The following is a 17,988-nucleotide window of genomic DNA, read 5'->3' on the forward strand; positions in this document are numbered from 1 at the left end:
GGATTTCGGGGAGTGCTGGTTTCGGGGAACACGGACTTGGGGGAACGTGGGCTCAGGGAGCGTGGGTTTGGCGAATGTAGGTTACAGGGAATGCGGGGTTCAGGGAATGCAGGGTTCAGGGAACACGAGTTCGGGGATCACAGGTTTGGGGAACACGGGGCTCAGGAATGCTGCTATGTGACTGGCGGTGCTCAGGGAATGTGTGGCCATCAGCCCTAGGGGAAGGGCTTTGCCTCCCCTCAGCTTCCGGCTCTAGCGTAGAAACCCGTGGTTTTACCTTGGGCAAGCTCTCCTTTTGTCGCCCACTCCAGAGGACCTAGGAGCCCTCTTGGGCTGGAGGCACCTGCAGTTGGCCCAGGAGAGGTGGGACTCGGCGTTGCTGGGCCCTGCCCTGGGCCCAGGGGGCTGGGGGGCAGTTCCTGGGCCCTTCTGCTCCCGACTGGCGAGGAGAACGGGCGAAGGCTCACCTGCAGGGAAGGGCGGGAAGGCGTGGGAGCTGTTGCCCACCCGGTTGTGGGCCCTGCACTCATAGGTCCTGTTGTGTTCCAGGGCTCTGATGGCCAGCAGGCTTCGGACGGTCACCTTGTGGAAGGGCTCGTGGCTCAGAACCATGGGGCGCGAGTAGTCCAAGACCACCTCTTGGGATCCGTCACACCTGGACGAGCAGTGCTCAGCTCAGCACCAAGGGCAGGACTCCAGCATGCTCCGCCCAGGGATGGGGTTCCCAGCGCCTGCCCCTCAGGCGGGGTGAGGAGGGCCCGCCAAACCCATTACCGATCAGTGTGGCCCCTGCACTGCAGCCACGTCACGTTGGGCGGGGGGTAGCCGGAGGCGTCACAGAGCAGGGCGCGGGAGCCGTTGATGAAGGTCCAGGCGACCCTGGTCTCGGGGGGGTCTGAGGAGGAGCAGAGGCGGGAGGGATCAGCTCCTGGGGCCCAGCACCCCTCCCCTCAGTCAGCGCCACCCCCCCAGCCCCTGCCGGGGCACTCACATTGAAGGACGAGCTCAAAGGTCAGGGCATTCCCGCCTCCCGCGTTTCTGGCCAGGAAGGCGTAGCGGCCGGCCTCAGAGGGCTTCAGGCGGGGCAGGGAGAGGGTGGAGGTGCACCTGCAGGGGAGCAGCAGGCAGTGTGCAGGGAGGCACATGAGGGGATGGCTTACATTTTGGTAAAGTGTCCAGGGCACCCATGCTGGGTGCCACTGAGGCATAGGAAAACTCCCAGCCCTATTTCCTTAATTGTTTTGTTTGTTTGTTCATTTGTTTTTAGGAGGTACCAGGGATTGAACCCAGGACGTCGTACATGGGAAGCTGGCATGAGCTACATCTGATCCCTTAACTGGTGTTCTTATCTGTAAAGTGCTTTCCTGCCGAGGTTTCACAGATTGTAACCTGCCGACACCATGAGGCATGTCCCGGGCCTCTGCTGAATGTACCCGCTTTTGCCTCCATGGCTGGGCTAAGCTCTCATAAGAGCGGCAATCTCCAGGCCCAGACCAGCTGCAAGTCCTGAGACGGTAACCCTGACGAGAGGGACTGTGGAGGGACGAGAGGCAGGATGTGCGTCCCTGGGTTCAGGGCCAGGGCACTGGACAGACAGGGCTCGGGGCCTGGAGCCACCATCTCTTAGCTGTATTTAACCTCTGCTCTCCCACTTCCTTTGCCGTGTGGGCAATACTGGTAATAACTGACTCACAGAACTGGTCTGAGGAGTAAAAGTAGAGTGCTTGACATAGAGCCTGACTCGCGCAGGCACTCGACTCAATGGTGCCTTTATCACAGAAGAGGCCTAGACACAAATGACCTTTGGCCGATCAGAATTACAGGTGATTTTTATATTATTCTTTTCTCATCTTATTTTATAACTTATTCTCAATGAATATGTATTAGTTAAGTGATCACGAAGTTATAGCAAATGACCTGCTCTTGCTTAGAAAATATCTGCAGCCAACACTCAGACAAAAACCCATGCTGTTCAAAGGGCAGTGTCACTCAGCCAGAATTAACTCCACATGTTAATTCTTGAGACAACTAACATTTGCCCCTTGCACTAAAAAAAAGTCTAATTTTTTTTTTAAAGAGGTATCAGGAATTGAACCCAAGACCTTATACATGGGAAGCAGGTGCTCAACCACTCAGCGATAATACATCTACTTCCCCAAGAGAGTTGTTTTGTTTGTTTGTTTTGTTTTGTTTTTAGGAGGTCCTGGGGATTGAATCCAGGACCTTGTACATGGGAAGCAGGCGCTCAACCACTTGAGCTACATCCGGTCCCTGAATTTAACTTTTTTGATGACTCACAGCCGCCATTATGAACACAACCATCACATGAGCTAACCTTCAGGGATGGTCACAGTGGCTGTTCGGTGCCAGGTTCGTCTGCCCTGCACTGAATGCCTTGGTCTACCGTGGGATCTCTGGTTTCCTTTCCAGTGTCTCTGTTGCTTATGGACCCTGAAGCTGCCCGTGAATCAGGCCCCTCCCCACCCATCCACCCAGGGCACTACAGACTCCAGATTCAGAACTTCTGCTTTAGACTAGAGGAACATAGAAACCCTGGTCAGAAAGGACCAGAAGGGAACTGAGAGGAGGAAGAGGAGGACAAAGGAACATCCTTGTTGCTTCTAACAACCAACAAACAAGGGTTCAGGAATCAATGAGGTCTGAATTTAAGAGCCAAAAATGAGAGCCCCTAGAGGGTTTTAAAGTTGAAAGATGCCCAAGGGATTATTCAGCCCAGAAATGACAAACAGGTCTCCTCTTGTGGACCAACTACATAGATATACTGCTGGGGGCGGGGGGGATTGTGTTGAGAAGGACTCTGAGGTTGCATCTAGATTCTACAAGAAAGAGTTAAAAAAAAATTAGGGGAAAAAAAAGAAAAAAAAGGATTAGGGATGTCTGTATTAAGTGTGGGAGGGGAAGTCATGATGTGCACACAATATTTGCTGTCCTTGATGGAGCGGTGTCCTCTCATTCTAATAGAATAGGGTAAAGAAATTCTTAGAAGCTGGTATCAGTGTTTCTCTTAGGGACAAAAGATTCTCGTTTGGAAAATCACATGGTTAGGACCCTTTGGGTGGGAAGGTAAGATCCTAAGGACATAGTCCAAAAGGAAATTGGTAAAAGATTTCTAAAATGTTGTCCATGTGGAACACCCAGCCTTCTGGAGGTGGAGAGATGAGAAGAGAGAGGAGAGAGGATATGGTGTCAGGCTGTACTTTGAGAGGAGTTTTGAGCCTGTGGAGAATAGTGGCCAGTGAAAATTCCCAGGGTGGGTCTTTAAGGAACTTTTTGAGTATCTTTGACTGTGTGAAGTTAATTCCCTCTACCCATCAAAGCTTCAGTAAAGTCTGCCACACACACAGATACCCTGTGCCGTCATCATTAGGAACAAGTCTCTGAGTGCAAATCATGGGAGGCTGTTTTCTGTATCTGGCCTGGCCACGGGAGAGGAGAATGAATGAGACTGAGAGTTCTTGAGTGAGCATGATAATTCACACCCCCAACATATGGTAGAATTCTCAAGAAGGGCATTTAGATTTCCTAAGGATGGGCGATAGAGGTGTAAGCCAATTTGATTCAAATCTCAACATGCAGATGACTGATACCGAGATTACATGTAGTCAGAGAAAGGGAGAACAAGAAAGGGGAAAGGATTCATTCAAGGTCACACAGCAAGGTTGAGATACGATCCAAGTGTCCTGACTCCTGGACAAAGCATTCCGCTTCTGGCTGTGGGGCTGTGCTGGTGGGAGCTGATAGGTCATACCTGTATGTGCATTCGGTGATGTCAAAATTGAGCTTGGGCTGGGGGTCTGAGAAGGGCCCCAGGTAGGTCCAGTTAAAGCCTTGCAGGCCTGGGTAGGCCTCCACCTTGACATTGAGGTTGACCTTCTCACCCACTGTCACCTCCTGGAGCAGGTTCTGCTCGGAGGTCAAGTTCAAGTAGGCACTCTCTGAAAGGCAGAACACACAGAGATGTGCTGTTAGTGGGAAGATGTCCTGGTGTGTTTGCTCATTTGGTCATCCACCCAGTGGGTCATTCATTCAACTGTGTCCTTTCTGAGCACCTGCTATGTGCCAGGCACACAGTCCCCATCCCCAACCAAGACTTGCCCCCTGACATTCCCACTACCTGCCTCAGAAACCCAGGGCTCAAAGCTCTTCTCCTCACTGAGTCTCTGGAAAATGTGGGCAGATTCCTATCCCCCTTTGAGCCTGCATCTCCTCATTTGCATAATGAAGAGACTGAATATATCATGATGTTTAACTTTCTGGGAAAAAAAAAACTCTAGCAGTAAAAAGACTTGTTTTTTTCACATGTCCCCACCCATTCCCCTTTCTTGCAATAGCTCCGCTGACGTGGCTCTCACATCCAGCTTACATGTGGGCAAGTAGCCCTGGCCATCCAACCAGAGTAGTCTGTCCCCTCTGGACCCAGTGATTGGTTCAGGGTAGGCATATGAGTCCATAAGTCCAGGGAAACTTAATTCCAGGATTTCTGCTGCAACTCTGGGGACAGAGAAGCACTCATTCCCCCAGGGTTGCCAAGCCTGGTGCTACTAGGTGTTTTGTTGCCACAAGGGAAAAGCCTACCTGCGGGCTAAGCCAAAAAGAAAAAAGTAGAGCTGAGCGTTAGGAACAACAGATTCTTGACCACATCTGCTCAAGAACACCTAGGTCCACCCGTGCCTGAAGCTGGATAGCCATAGAGTTTTTAGCCTTATGGCCAGTGACGTGACTTTTTTATCAGGCTAGTTTGAGTTGGTTTCTGTTACCTGCACCTGAAAGAGTTCTGACAGTTTTCTTTTAATGAAATCATGAACGAATGAAAATCAATCTGGTCTGGTTGAATCACAGGTAAGGGAGATGTGGCAAGAACCCCCATTCACTCAGCCTCTCCAGGTTTCTCAGGGAAGCTCCTAAGATACCTCCTCAAAACCCCAGGGCTTTGTAAAAGGCAAAGGGCGTCCTTCCTTCCTCAAGTCTACGAATCTAAAATTTACGCTTCTCCATGTCACGTGCCTGCCCCAAAGTCCCCCATGTTCCCTATCACCACCACTCCTCAGTCAGGTCTCACTGCGCCTACCCAGCCACCTCCCCTTCTTCTCACACACACGCTCAAATGCTCTACCCGTCTGGGTCCCCTAACATCTTCTCAACACCTCATGGTCATGCCATCCTTGGAGGTTTTGCTCAAGCCATTTCCCTTACCAGAAACCTCATCCTCTTCCTCTCTTCTTTTAGATCCTCCTCACCCTTCAAGACTCACCCCCACCCCAGGGAGTCTCCGCCCATCACTGGAGGCCACAGGGGGCTCTCCTTCCTCTGGACTCCTGTTTCCCTTCCAGACTAAACACTCATTAGGCGCCATGCCTGTATTACTTCACACATCTGATTCTGTTCTCCCTTTAGGTAGCTATCTTTCCTCTCCAACTAGTCTATCAGCTTTTAAGAGCAAGGTTTTGTCTTCCCTTTCTCTTAGTTACTCATCTATCTAGTCATCCATCCATCCAAACTCCAGATTTCAACTATTTCCACCACCTCTCCCAATATTATCCCTGTCAAAACCCCATCACCTCTTGCCTGGACTGGTGCAGTAGTCTCCTAACTCATTTCCCTGACACTACCCTTGACTAGCTACAGATAGTCTAAGACAAAGCACTGAGTCCTATTAAATCTTGTAACATTCTAAATCATATCCTGTCATTCCCATACTCAAAATCAACCAATGGTTCCCCATCTCACTTAAAAGGAAAAGTTGAGTCCTTCTATTGGCCGACAATGCCCTTCATGATCTGCTACGCTCCCCCTTTACCCCTCTGCCCTCACCTTGTCCTCTTGCTCACCCCTCTGGCCACACTAGCCAACCTGTTCCTTGAACACGGCAAGCACAGTCCTGCCTGGGATGCCTGCTGTTCCTGTGCCTGGAACTCTCTTTCCCAAGATATCTGCATGGCTTGCTCCTTCACCTCCTTCACATGTTTGCTCAAATGTCAGCTTCCCAGAGATGTCTTTCTTGATGACCACACTATTTTAAACTGTAAGCACGATATAACTTATTTTTTAAAATAATTTACTTTGCTCATTGCTTGTCTCCTCCCAACTAGAACACAAGCTGCATGAGGGCAAAAATTTTATCTATTTTTGCCAATATTTGGCAAAAGTCTGAATGAATGCAATTTATTGAGTGAGACAACTGTATTCCTGCCCTAGAAAATGGATAGAATTAGAACCCGTAACTGGGATACAACTCTATACGCTTTTGCTCCTCTTTCCCTTTATCCCCCAAAGCTCCCAGCGCAGGTCGGGCGCACAGCAGAGCTCACATTCCACACTGCATCTCGTGGGCTGATGCACCAGGAGGGCAGAAGTCTCCTGTTCCTCCCCCTCTCAGTCTCAGGGAGGTGTAGCCAGGCTGAAATAACTCAGAGCCCGACCCCACCTGAAGCAGCTCCTGTTCTGCTTCCCGATTCCCAGTCGGGTGACTGGCACTGCCCGCCGCCCAATCACTCCAGTCAGAGACCTGGAAGGCATCCTTAGCTCCTCCCTCTTCCTCACCCCTTGCCTTCTTTACAGATTAGGCTCCCTCTTGTGCGTGCCTACTATTTTTTTGTTTTTTTTAGGAGGTAGCCATCAGTCAGGTTTGCAATAACTGTCTGCAACCCCAACCATGGTCCAGCACCGCTGCCACCTCCAGCCCGGACCGCTTTATCGATGCCTGACTAGCCCGCAGCCTCCCATCTCCCACCCCGTCCATTCGGCATCCGACTCGCCCACCTCAGCTAACACCCCAGCGCACTTTGCACCACGTTTACTCCATGCCAGGCCCTACTCTAAGTACCATCTCTATCTCTATCTGTAGATCCATACCTACCAACCTACCCGTCCACCTCTCTAGCTAGAGATGCTAGTTTCTTACAACAAACCTATGAGGCAATTCCCGCTAATACCCCCATTTTGAAGATGGGGAAACTGAGCCACAGAGTGGTTAAGCCACCTGTTAGTCATAGGTGAGTCCGGTTGGAATGCCGCCGAGGAACTCCTGAGTCACCACCCTGTGTCCCCTCTGTGCAATCCGATCCTGTCAATCATCTCCTTAAAACCCTCAGTGACACCCCCACTGCCCACAGAACAGGAGGAACTCCCCACTTATGCTCCAAGCTCCTTGCCCTCTGGCCTCCACCTCCACCCCTGCCTCCCCTAGGCCGGCCACACCGCTTGACACCCCTGCTGCTATCAGCTTCTTCCCGTGCCTCCAATACCCTATGGCAGGGGCTCTTAACCCTTTCTGTTCCACAGACCCCCTTGCCAGTCAGGTGAAAACTGAAACCACAGACTCCTTACTAAGTCTACACTACACTATTTATTACTTAAAAAATACATTACACCGTACCAACATGTCCCCACAAGAGTAATGTTTTTTAATTTACAATTCAAGCTCATGAACCCCCTGGAATCTTTCCACAGACCTCCTGGGGGTCCTTGGACCCCTGGTTAAGAACTCCTGCCCTATGGTCTCTTTGACTTCAGGCCTTGCATATGCTGATTTCTCTGCCAGAAGTATCCCCTTCCTTTCCCACCCCTCTGCCTGGCAAGCCCCCTTCATCCTTCCCATTCCAGTTACCTTTGTCCAAGCCTGAGCTGGGGACCCCCTTGGGGTTCCCATGACACCCCATGCTCCCCCGCGGTCACACTGGGTGACCATTGCCTGCTCACATGTTTGTGTAATGTGAGTGCCAGTGCCAGGCTTGAAGGAATGACTGACTGAGTGAGCACCCCAAGTCCAGCAGGGAGCTCCCGCGCACCAATCCCAACGCAGGGAAAGAAAAACGCCGCCGGACATGGCAGGAACCCCAAGGAGGGAAAAGGGTTCTGGGAGAGGGTCTGGGAAGGTATAACCGAGGGTTAAGCATTAACAAATAATTATGGTTACAAAATCATTACATAGATGCCTTTATATTATAAAAGAGCAAAAAGTCCATATCTGAAGTTGCTGAAACTGGCTGGATTTAACCTAGACCTGCTATTGTGATAGTCATTCTAAGCAGGTCTCAACGCTGTTCATGGTTACTCTAGACTTAAGCCCGCCCTTGTGTATGCTTACTACTGAGATGATAGATCTAGATTGACCTCACCCTGTTCACAGATGCGGCTCACTCTTGCGCATGCTTACTATTTTTTTAGGAGGTACACAGGCTTGAACCCGAGACCTTGCGCATGGGAAGCAGGCTAACCACCGAGCTACCCCCGCTCCCTTGTGTGCTATTGTGAAGGTAACCACTCCACCCTCCTCGGTTTAATATCCATACGGAAAACCTTGTGACTGACCTCTATTTTCCTATCCCAGAACCTTGATCTCTGATAATGAGTGTAACTTTGCGACTCATCCTCGTTTGGTGCCCGCCCCCATCCTATTCAGCCCCTTAATGTTTATTAATGAAGGGATCATCCCAATTATTCACGAGGACCCTGATGTTATAAAACCTTAGAATGTCTGCAGATCGGAGAGGCAGCTCTGGGCCATTAGGCCACTGTGCTCCTTTGCTTGGGCAACCAAATAAACTCTTTCTGTCTTTGAAACCCTGGTGTCTTAGAAATTGGTTTTATAAGGCACATCGGGAGAAAAGAACTGGCTTTTGCCCGATATCAAAGGCCCCCGGAGGACGTGGCTGCCTAGCCAGGCCCAGGACGGAGGGATTTTAACGGAGGTATTCTTACCGGTCTCCTCCTCTGCGTCTAGCTCCTGCGTTCCCAAACCCTCACACAGCACCCTCATCCCTGGACCCTACCAGTCCCTGCCCACTCACCCACTACCCGCAGGACCATGGAGGTGGCGCGGACGCCCCGGGCATTGGTGGCCACACAGGAGTAGTTGCCGGCGTCGTGGAAGTCCACGTGATCGAGGGTGAGGTTCAGGACTTTTTTGTATCGGTTGTCACTGAAGTCTGATAGTTGAGGGACTGTGAGCTGCAGCCAGAAGGAATGGAAGCGGATACCGAGGTTGCTTAGGGGTTACCAGGGATGGGCTCAAACCTGCAGCCTCGGCTGATTACTATCTGCCTGTCCTTGAAGCCTCCATCTCCTTCTCTGTAAAATGGGACTAAGGCTGGGCCCCGCTCCCAGGGTGGTAGTGAAAAGTGACCTATTGCCGTAAATGGTGTTGGTGCGCCTGGCACGCTGTGGGCCCAGTGGGAGGCGGCTCCCTAAAGCAGCCAGGCGTTCTCTCCTGGGAATACCCCCCACTCCTCCCTCTCCCCCAAAGCTTTTCTGGAATAGCCGTTATTTCCCTGGGCTTCCAAAGTGGCCCAGGAACCCTTCGCTCAGTCGGAAGTGAGCTGGCGCCCGGCTGGGTCAAGGGGCTTGAGTCGGGCCCCTCCGCGCGCCCCCATACACACACACACACACAAGGGTCAGTATCAAAAGCCCGAGTCCTAGTTCTGGATCAGCTACAGACCGGCAGTGAGACCCTGGGCAAGCCCACTCCCGCCCTGGGCCAGGCCGCGCCCTCATCCTAGAGAGCCACTTTGGGGTGGGGTTGGGGGCTCCACCAGCAGGGCCCGGGGTGCTGGGAGGATGGGCGGACTTTACCCGCTGTCCCCACAGGGACTGACCTTGGTGTCTCCACGGTGGAGGGAGCAGTCAAAGTCGAAGTCAACATTGCTGGCTGAGCACACGATCTGGGCAGCCTCCCCTCGAATCCGCACCAGCTCTGCAGGCTCCAGCGTCAAGTCGGGGGGCCCTGGGAGGACTGAGGCCGGGGGAGGGACCCGTGAACACTGGGCCAGAGCTGTTGTCCTGCTCCCTGCATGGACCTCGCTACTGTCTCAGCCCCGGGTCCGGGGAGGCAGCCTTGATGCCTCAATTTCCCCCACAGCCCCTCTGATGGCAAGACTCGTCTCCAATATAGGCCTTGAAAATGTCCACTTTCCTCCATCTCCACCCCTTTCCCAGGCCCCACTGCCATTCTCTTCTGCACTCTTGTTAGTAACTACCTCGCAGTGCCTCCCCTCTGACCTCCCTGCCTCAGGTCCTCAGAGCAGCCAAAGTGAGCTCTTAAGACCAGGAATCAGATCATGCCACTATCTTCATAAACGTTTGGTGGCTCTCTGTTCCTCTCATGATAAAAGCCAAAGTCCTTCCCATAGCCCCAGGCCCTGTGACCACCACCCTAACACCTGCGGGCCTTAACGCACTGCAGGGCAGCCACACTGCTTCCTTCGCGCCGCAGGGCCTTCGCACTCACCCTTCCCTCCGGGAAGGCTTCACTCGCAGCCTTCAGGTCTTTAGCTCAAAACTTTGGCAGAGAAGCCTTGGTGACTGGCCTGGCTGAAGTAGCCACCCCCACCCCTCTGCACACACACACGCACGCACACACAGCTTTCTCTGGCTTGGCTTCTTGTTTATAACAATTTGTATTTATTTTCTTTAGAGTCTATCTCCCCCATAGAATGTCAAGTCCATGAAGGCAATATCCCCAGCAGTTAGCTCAGCACCTGACACAGGCACTGAATGAACATTTCTAGCAGTTGCTATTATTGAAAGATGATCTAGTCCAGTTTCCCGAGATTTGGAGATACCAGGGGACTCAGCCAAGGTCACTGAGGGGGTCATGGCAGAACCCGGGCCCAGGACTCATGGTTCCCAGCCAGCCCAGGACCCTACAGGACGAGGGCCCCCAGAAGGGGGCCTAGCATCCTCTGCCCCCACACTGGGCCCCTTGACCTCCTGGGCAAGTTTAGCAGCCTCTGACCCCAGGGACATCAGGCCAGCTGCCTGCTTCAATCCTGGGCCCCGTTACAGAGACCTCATTCCTGTCCCAAGCCCAAGCCCTCCAGACGCCCCCACCCAGCCGCCAGCCCCCATGGGGGTGGGGCATGGGGCTGCGCCCACCTCCCCCTCCCCCAGCCCAGCCTCCAGGGCAGGCCCTGGGTCATGGGCCCTCCCACCCACCGCCATGCCCTCCCCATGGCACCACCACCTCCCTCTCTTGGCTCAGCCGCTTCCAGTTCGTGTGCCCGGAGCCCAGCACCAGGCTGGCACAAGCGGGAAATCCATGTCTGCAGGTGAAGGAGCACATCAGGCTCTCCCTCCATCCAGGAAAGCTGGGAGCCTGTTCCCTCTCCCGGCTGTGTACCTGCTGCTCCCTGCCCAGCCACCTGCCTCCTTTGCATCACTCACATTTCAGTCCAAATAAAGTATCACCCCTCGACGAGGCTACCTCTCCCACCACCCATGCACTCTCTGCTTGACTGCCTTGCTTCAGTCTTTTCATCGTATGTCATCCTCTCCGAGATGCTCTTGTCCACCGAGTTACCTACTTGATGCTGGCTGTCTCCTGCCCCCCACACAACTTGCCCGTCTCGCCCCAGCATATGCCCCAAAGGTGCCCGTGGAATGAATGGAGGAAGGAGTGAAGAGAGGGCATGTCCCGCTGGCGCCCCAGGCCCCAGCCCCCCGCGGTGCTGCCGGGTCTCCGTGCCCACCCCCGGCCCCGCACCTTTCTGCACTCTGAGCTGGATGCTGATGGATGTCGTCACTCTGCCGCCCACCAGGGCACTGCACTGGTAGTCATGGCTCTGGAGGTACTTGGCCTTGTGGATGGTGAAGCCGTGCCAAGGCGAGAAGGAGTAGTTGGTGTGGCGTGGGACGGGCCGGCCACGCACCCGCAGCAGCGAGACGCCTGCCTCCAGCGCCGGGTCGGTGAGCAGGCAGGGCAGCAGCGCATCCTGGCCCTCGAACACCACCACCTTCTGGGCTAGCACGTGCCAGGGGCGAGCAGGGTCTGCGGTCGAGGGTGGTGCGGGGTTACAGCTGCCCTCCCTCCACCAGGCCAGTCCCGTGCCTGGGCATTGGTGAAGGGAGGCGCAGAGAGGTAGGTCATTTGCTCGGGGTCTGGCGCACAAGACGGGGCGGCTCAGCCAGCGCTTCTGAGCGGGGGGGCTCTGGGCTCCAGCCCCAGCCCCACTACCCGATGCTGTGTAACCCTGGACAGATGACTTGACCCCTCCCAGCTTGTGTGCCATGGGCGTACTCCTAGAATCTCCCTCGCAGGCTTATTGTAAGGACGATGTTAAATTAGAAGTGGTGGCCATGTGGCCACAGGTATTGTGCACATCGGAAGCTCGACGAACGGGGCGCTGCCATCACTAGGATTGTTGATATATAGGGCCCAGCCCTCCTGCCCACTCCTGCTGGGCCCCGGGGGCCTCCTGGGAGTGGGGTCGGAGTCCTCACCTTTCACGTAGAGGTGGATGGTGGCGCTTCCCCGCTGTGGGTCTCCGAGCTCAGTGCAGCGGTAGGTCCCCGTGTTTTGGAAGGTGGCATTGGGCGTGGTCAGGACGCTGCTGGGGGCCGCGGGTGCCAGGGTCCAGTGGGGCAGGATGGGGCCGTCCCACTCCACACTGCCGTTGCCCATACATCTCAGGGTCACCGCTGTGCCCGGCTCCACAGCCAGCTCGGGGCCGCTGGGCTCTATTACTGGGATGGCCTGCCCTGGTGGGGATGAGGGAGAGAAGAGAGGCCTGAGGTGCCACCCCAGGCCACCCCCTGCCCGTGAGCGGGTGGCACCCTGGCAGGGGCGGTGCAGGGCCGGGGCTCTGGCCCCTGCTGCGCCGTCACTCTCGGGTTTCCTGGAGCCCGGCCCTGGCCTTGCTGGTCATTTGCCCAGCGCCAAGCCCTGGCCTCAGGGATGGATGGACATTTCTGATGTCCAGCAGGCCCCTCCTCTGAGAAAGGAGGGCTGGGAGGTCCCAGCTGTGAATGCATCGTTCCCCTCTCCAGGAGGTGCTCCCTCAGCTCTGTCTACAAAGCGGTCCTTCTGCATCCCCAACGCTGAGCCAGGGCCTGGCTCAGAACAGGCGGCTGAAACAGCAAATGAAGGAAGAAATGCATGGAGAAGAAAAGGAGTGGAGGGTCTTAACCCAGCAGGGTGGGTCTTTGCTGTGCCCGCTCCCTCCCCTGGACATCTGATCTGTAGCACAGTGTGGATTCTGGAGTCTAACTGCCCAGATTTCATTATCCCCTGTGTGCCTTGGGCAAGTTGCCTGATCTTTCTGTGCCTCCATTTCTCCATGTATGAAATGGGGACAATCATTGTACCCATTCTTTGGGATGTTAGGAAGTTTGCCTATCACTAAAGGAGTACTCTTTGTTATCGAGCCCACTCCAGTAGCCCACCCTACATTCCTGCACTGCTGTGGCTATTGGGGGAGCCAATCTCTCTCTTTTTTCAAATGTATTTATTTATTTTTATTATAGAAGTTTTGAACTTACAAAACAATCACACATAGTGTGCAGAATTCTCTTGCATCACCCCTTCACTGCCAATCTCTCTCTCTTTTTTAAAGTATATTTTTTAAAGATTGACTTATGTATTTATTCCCCCTGCCCCCCGCCCCATTGTTTGCACTCGCTGTCTACTCTCTATGTCTGTTTGTTGTGTGCTCATCTTCATTTTTTTTGGAGGCACAACAATCTGAACCCAGGAACTTCCATGTGGGAGGGAGGCACCTAATGGCTTGAGCCGCCCCTGTTCCCGCAGCCAATCTCTTTTAAGGATAATTTTCTTTAAGGAGAAAAGAGAACTTGCAACCCCTATCAGGCCTCCGGGAAGAAGGCTCGTTGCCTTTGCAGTGTCAGCAGTTTTCTAGGGCCTAAAATAGGGTGAAAGGAGGGAAGTGAGAGCTGATTCAAGGCCTCGGAGGGGCTGCCAGGCGCCCCCCGGCCGGCGCAGGCGGAAACACATTGCCTGCGCCCCTGGCCCAGCCCCCGGTTTCCGCTCAGCCTGCAGCCCTTCTCCCAGGGATGTTCTCACTTCTGCTTCCTGGCTCGCCTGGCACTGTCCCCTCACCAGGTGACAGACACCCAGGAGAGGAGGTGCCACCTGCTGGCATCAAAACACCCCGGCTGCAGGCCCGGCTCTGCGCCTGCCCCCGGGTGGCCCTGGCAAGTCCAGCTCCCTCTGCTCCCCTCCCCTCTACGCTGGGTGGTGGGGACCCAGTGGCCAGGCCTCTGAGCCCAAGGGCATCTGGTGACTTCAAGGCTTCTTCTACAAAAGCTCATTACACGGGCACTCCCCACTCCACCCCAGACCTCAGATGTGGAAAGACCTTCCCTGCCAATTTCAGGTTGGCTTAATGTAGGTTTTGGTTTCATAGCATCAGAGACGTGCAGCCTTTCCTCCAGAGCTTCTCATCGGCCCGAGGGTAGGGAGCTGACAAACCTCACCGGGGCGATACAGGGGGCTGGGTGTGGAGTGTGCGGGGTGACCACCAGGGAGAGGGACGAGTGTCATTTCTGGCAGGCTTTTGGGAAGTCTGGTGCTGCCCCATTTTTGCCAAAGCCATCCTGGGCCCCAAGCTGGGTTTTACTGCAGGAAAGGATTTGGACTGTGGGGTCACACCAACCTGGTGTGAAACGTGGCCCTCCCCTTAGCAGCTGGGGAGGTTGTTTAACCTCTCCCACCCTCAGGCCACTCCTCTATCCTGGGGAAGGATCGGAGTTCCCCTCCGAGAGGTCCTGCGAGGCGCTGCTGCTCCTGCTCCAAAGCCTCCGTTTCCAAGGTCCCTCTGGCCTGAAGATTTTAGCCCTTAAAGATCACAGTCTCTGGCTGTGGCGCCCCACGATTTTGAATTCTGGGGTCTCACGCCATGTTCCGCTGTCCCTGCCTGGTCTCGGAGGTGGCTTCTCCCAGCCCCTCCCCACGTCCTACCCCCTCCTAGCTCCAGCCTTTGCCTCCTGGAAACGTGGTCAGAGCCTCTGTCCTGTTGTGCCCCAGCCTGCGGTCCGGGTATTCACGCAGGACATGGCTGACACCCTTGACTTCACCCCCAACTTCCCCCTGCTGGCTGGCGGGAAGGAAAGCCTGCTCAGCCCTTGTCCTCCCTGGGGTGGGGGCGGGGGCTGGACCCCGGCCAAGGCCCCACGCTGCGCCTGTGTTGTCTTCCCGCTCTCCTCTCAGCTCCCCCTCCCCCCGACCTGACCCTCCGTCCCAGCTCCCAGAATGCGCCCCCAGCTCCACGGCCCTCCACGACAGGCACAGCGCGCACCGGGGCCTGGGACTCGGCCCCCACTTCTGCCTCAGGGTCTCTTCGTCTCTAGGGACCCTGACTCCTTCACAGCAGCACCCGCCCCCACCTCCACTCACCCCTGGGCTATTGCCCGGAAGGCTTGGGCGTCCAGCCCCTGTCCCCCATATCTTCTCTCCCCCGGGGCCTGGGTGGTAGAAAACCCCCCACAGGTTCCAGAACGCAGCACAGGACAAAGCAGTATAATCCAACCATGGAACTTTCTGGAGGGGATTGGGATGCCGGCTACACAGGGAAGTGCATGTGTCAAAACTCATCAAACTGTCTAGTTAAGAATCTGAGTTTTCTACTATATGTAAATTATACACATAGTAAAATACATGTACAATACATATATATACAATAAAAACAAAAAACACAACACTCAAGCCCAGTGGGATAGTCTGAGCCAAAAAAAAATGCATAAAGGGCCATCTCCTTACCAGGAACCAGATATGCCGACTCCCCACAGTGCTGCAGCCCTGGGACTGTTGGGAGGCCAGAGTCAAGCATGCTGGCCGCGGCACTGCCAAGGGGTGGCCTGGGGGCTTTAGCCCCCCTCTAGCCCGTCAATGCCCACCATCCCCCCAAGTCCCTCAAAATAAGCATATGATTGAATATTAACCATGTTTGTGGGGCCGACTGTAGGTCCAAGCCAAGCACACCAGCGCCCCACCTCCAGTCAGGGCCTTCCTAGAAGGCAATTCTGCTGTCACTACTGCTGCCTGGGTGGGGGCGGGGGAGACAGGCAGCCTGGGTCTGGGAGGGCTCTGCGCCCGGCAGATACTCGCTGCCCACTGATTTCGCCTGGAAGCCCTACTCCTGCCCTAAAACTCCCTCTCCCCAAATTTCCCTCTCCTGAGCCCTGGCCAAGCACTTACCTCTTCCTCCCACTGGCTGCCCACGCCTCCCAAAGGAGGGCCTAGGCACCCCTCGCCTGCCCCTTGGGCCTTTCAGCTTAAGCGCTGCTTAGAACCAGCGCGGGGCAGGCTCGCAGAGCTGACCGGCCCTCAGGGTCCTCTGGGACCTCACTACTCAGGTAGGTCTGGACCAGAACCGTCAGCATGACCCGCAAGAGCTCAGGTCCCACCTGAGACCTACTGAATCTGCACTGAAACAGGATTCCCGGGTGACTTGTATGCACAATAAAGTTTGAAAAGCATTGCTCTAGTCTGGTCCATCAAACACGCCACCCCACCCCCGCCCCAACATGCCTGCCCTTGAATAGCTACAGACCCAGAAGGACCAAGAGGAGCGGGGACTTGTTCAGGACACATGGCGAATCGATGCCTCAGCTGCGACAGATCCCCAGCCATGGGCCAGGCTACTTCCACCCCATCCACACCCTAGTTTAACTCCACTGCTTCTCTAAAGCAGACACCCACAGGCCTGCAGACCAGCGCTGGGTGGATGGAGGAACAGAGTGGGGACACCCAGAGGTCAGGAGCTCAAAGAGGCCTTCCAGAGAAGCATTCCCTGTCCCTTTCCCTTCCCCGAAGCCCCCAGTTCTGCTCTTACCGTGCCAAGCTGTGGCCACCAGCAGGATCAGCAGAGCCCCTGGGCCCATGGCCTCAGGGGGAGGCAGCCAGGCCGGCGCAGGGCTGGACGCGGGCAGGACACTGGGCTCCCAGCTGCTAGCTCCGTGGGGATCAGGACCGCTGGCAAGGTTCCTCTCTGCTGCTCCGGCTGCTGTCTTGTTCTCCTCTTCCTCCTCCTCCTCGGGCTGATCCCCTGCTTCCCTTTTTAGCTAGGCAAGGCAACCACAGAGTTTGGAAATCTTAGGTCTTCAGAAGAAAACAGAGCCATGAACCCCAGGGGGTGGGGTTGGAGCCTGGGCACAGCCAGCCTGAGCCTAGGAGAGAGCTGGCTAAGTCTGGGGCCCTTCTGAGGCTGCCTCCAAGGAGCCCTGGGAGAAGAGACACGGCCAAGTTCAGGTGGTCACAGGCAGTAGCACAAACGGGGGTCTCAGAGTGGCCAGCTGGCTTTGGCTCAGCCAAAAGGGAAGTTCGGTTGGTCTAGGAGAGCCTGATAACTTCCATTCACAGTACACACACCAGCCAGGCACTTTACATGCATAATCTCAATGATTTCCCACAAAAATTATATGTGGTAGGTACTGTTATTCGCATTTCACAGATGGGAAAACTGAGGCTCAGAGAGATTAGACAACTTGAATGTGCCCACGGCCACACAGCTCCGAAATGGTGGAAGTGGGATTTGGCCCCAGGCAGTTTGGTTATACAACTGCTTCTTCATGGATTAACTACGTTATTTATTATTAATTTTTATAAAAAGTCTAATTGTTCTGCCATATTTCCTAAGAAAAATAGCACTCCTCTGCCCCCTCCTTCCCTGGAAGGAATGACTTCTACTTCCCTTAGCTGTGTCTTGTTATTTTCCTTCTTATCTCTAAATACCATGGTTGTAAAGTTACTTTACAACCTCTTTCCTTCCCTGGAAGGAATCACTTCTACTTCTGTTACTGAGTCTCTTGTTATTATCCTTCTTATCTCTGAATACCATGGTTCTAAAATTACTTCTTGAAACTTAAAACTAACTTGAAACCAAGAAATATAATATTTTCTCTAAGTTCAGGAAAATGATCATTCTTCCCATGTACTCAGGCATATTAGCTCAGTAAAGTATTTTGAGCCTTTAGTAATCTTGACAACTGACCATAACTGATTCAAAAAAAACAGAAAAACCAAATACACCTATAACTAGTAAAAAGATTAAGTCAGTAACCAAAACCCTCCCAACAAAGAAAAGCCCAGGATTAGGTGGCTTTACTGGCAAATTCTATCAAACACTTGAAGAATACTTATCATGAATCCTTCTCAAATTCTTCCCCAAATTAGAAAGAATGAGGCCAGCATTATCTTGAGTCAAATCTAGACAATAACATCATAGGAAAAGAAAA

The 17,988-nt window shown here is 54.1% G+C and overlaps 1 protein-coding gene across 1 annotated transcript in view; it reads right to left on the reverse strand.

Moving 5' to 3' along the window:
• CSF1R (colony stimulating factor 1 receptor) overlaps nt 1–17,438 on the reverse strand; it is a 35,022-nt gene extending 17,584 nt beyond the window's left edge. Inside the window, exons 1-9 of the mRNA XM_004453735.5 lie at nt 16,587–17,438; nt 12,238–12,495; nt 11,501–11,785; nt 9,615–9,751; nt 8,811–8,970; nt 3,770–3,956; nt 992–1,107; nt 775–895; nt 468–655 (exon numbers count right to left, since the gene is read on the reverse strand). Of these exons, the coding sequence (XP_004453792.2) occupies nt 468–655; nt 775–895; nt 992–1,107; nt 3,770–3,956; nt 8,811–8,970; nt 9,615–9,751; nt 11,501–11,785; nt 12,238–12,495; nt 16,587–16,635 (1,501 nt within the window). The 5' untranslated portion in view covers nt 16,636–17,438. The remainder of the gene's footprint in view (nt 1–467; nt 656–774; nt 896–991; nt 1,108–3,769; nt 3,957–8,810; nt 8,971–9,614; nt 9,752–11,500; nt 11,786–12,237; nt 12,496–16,586) is intronic.
• Between the last annotated feature and the right edge of the window lie 550 nt (nt 17,439–17,988).

Source organism: Dasypus novemcinctus, chromosome 2 (assembly GCF_030445035.2).
Source record: "Dasypus novemcinctus isolate mDasNov1 chromosome 2, mDasNov1.1.hap2, whole genome shotgun sequence".
Classification (NCBI taxonomy): Eukaryota; Metazoa; Chordata; class Mammalia; order Cingulata; family Dasypodidae; genus Dasypus; species Dasypus novemcinctus.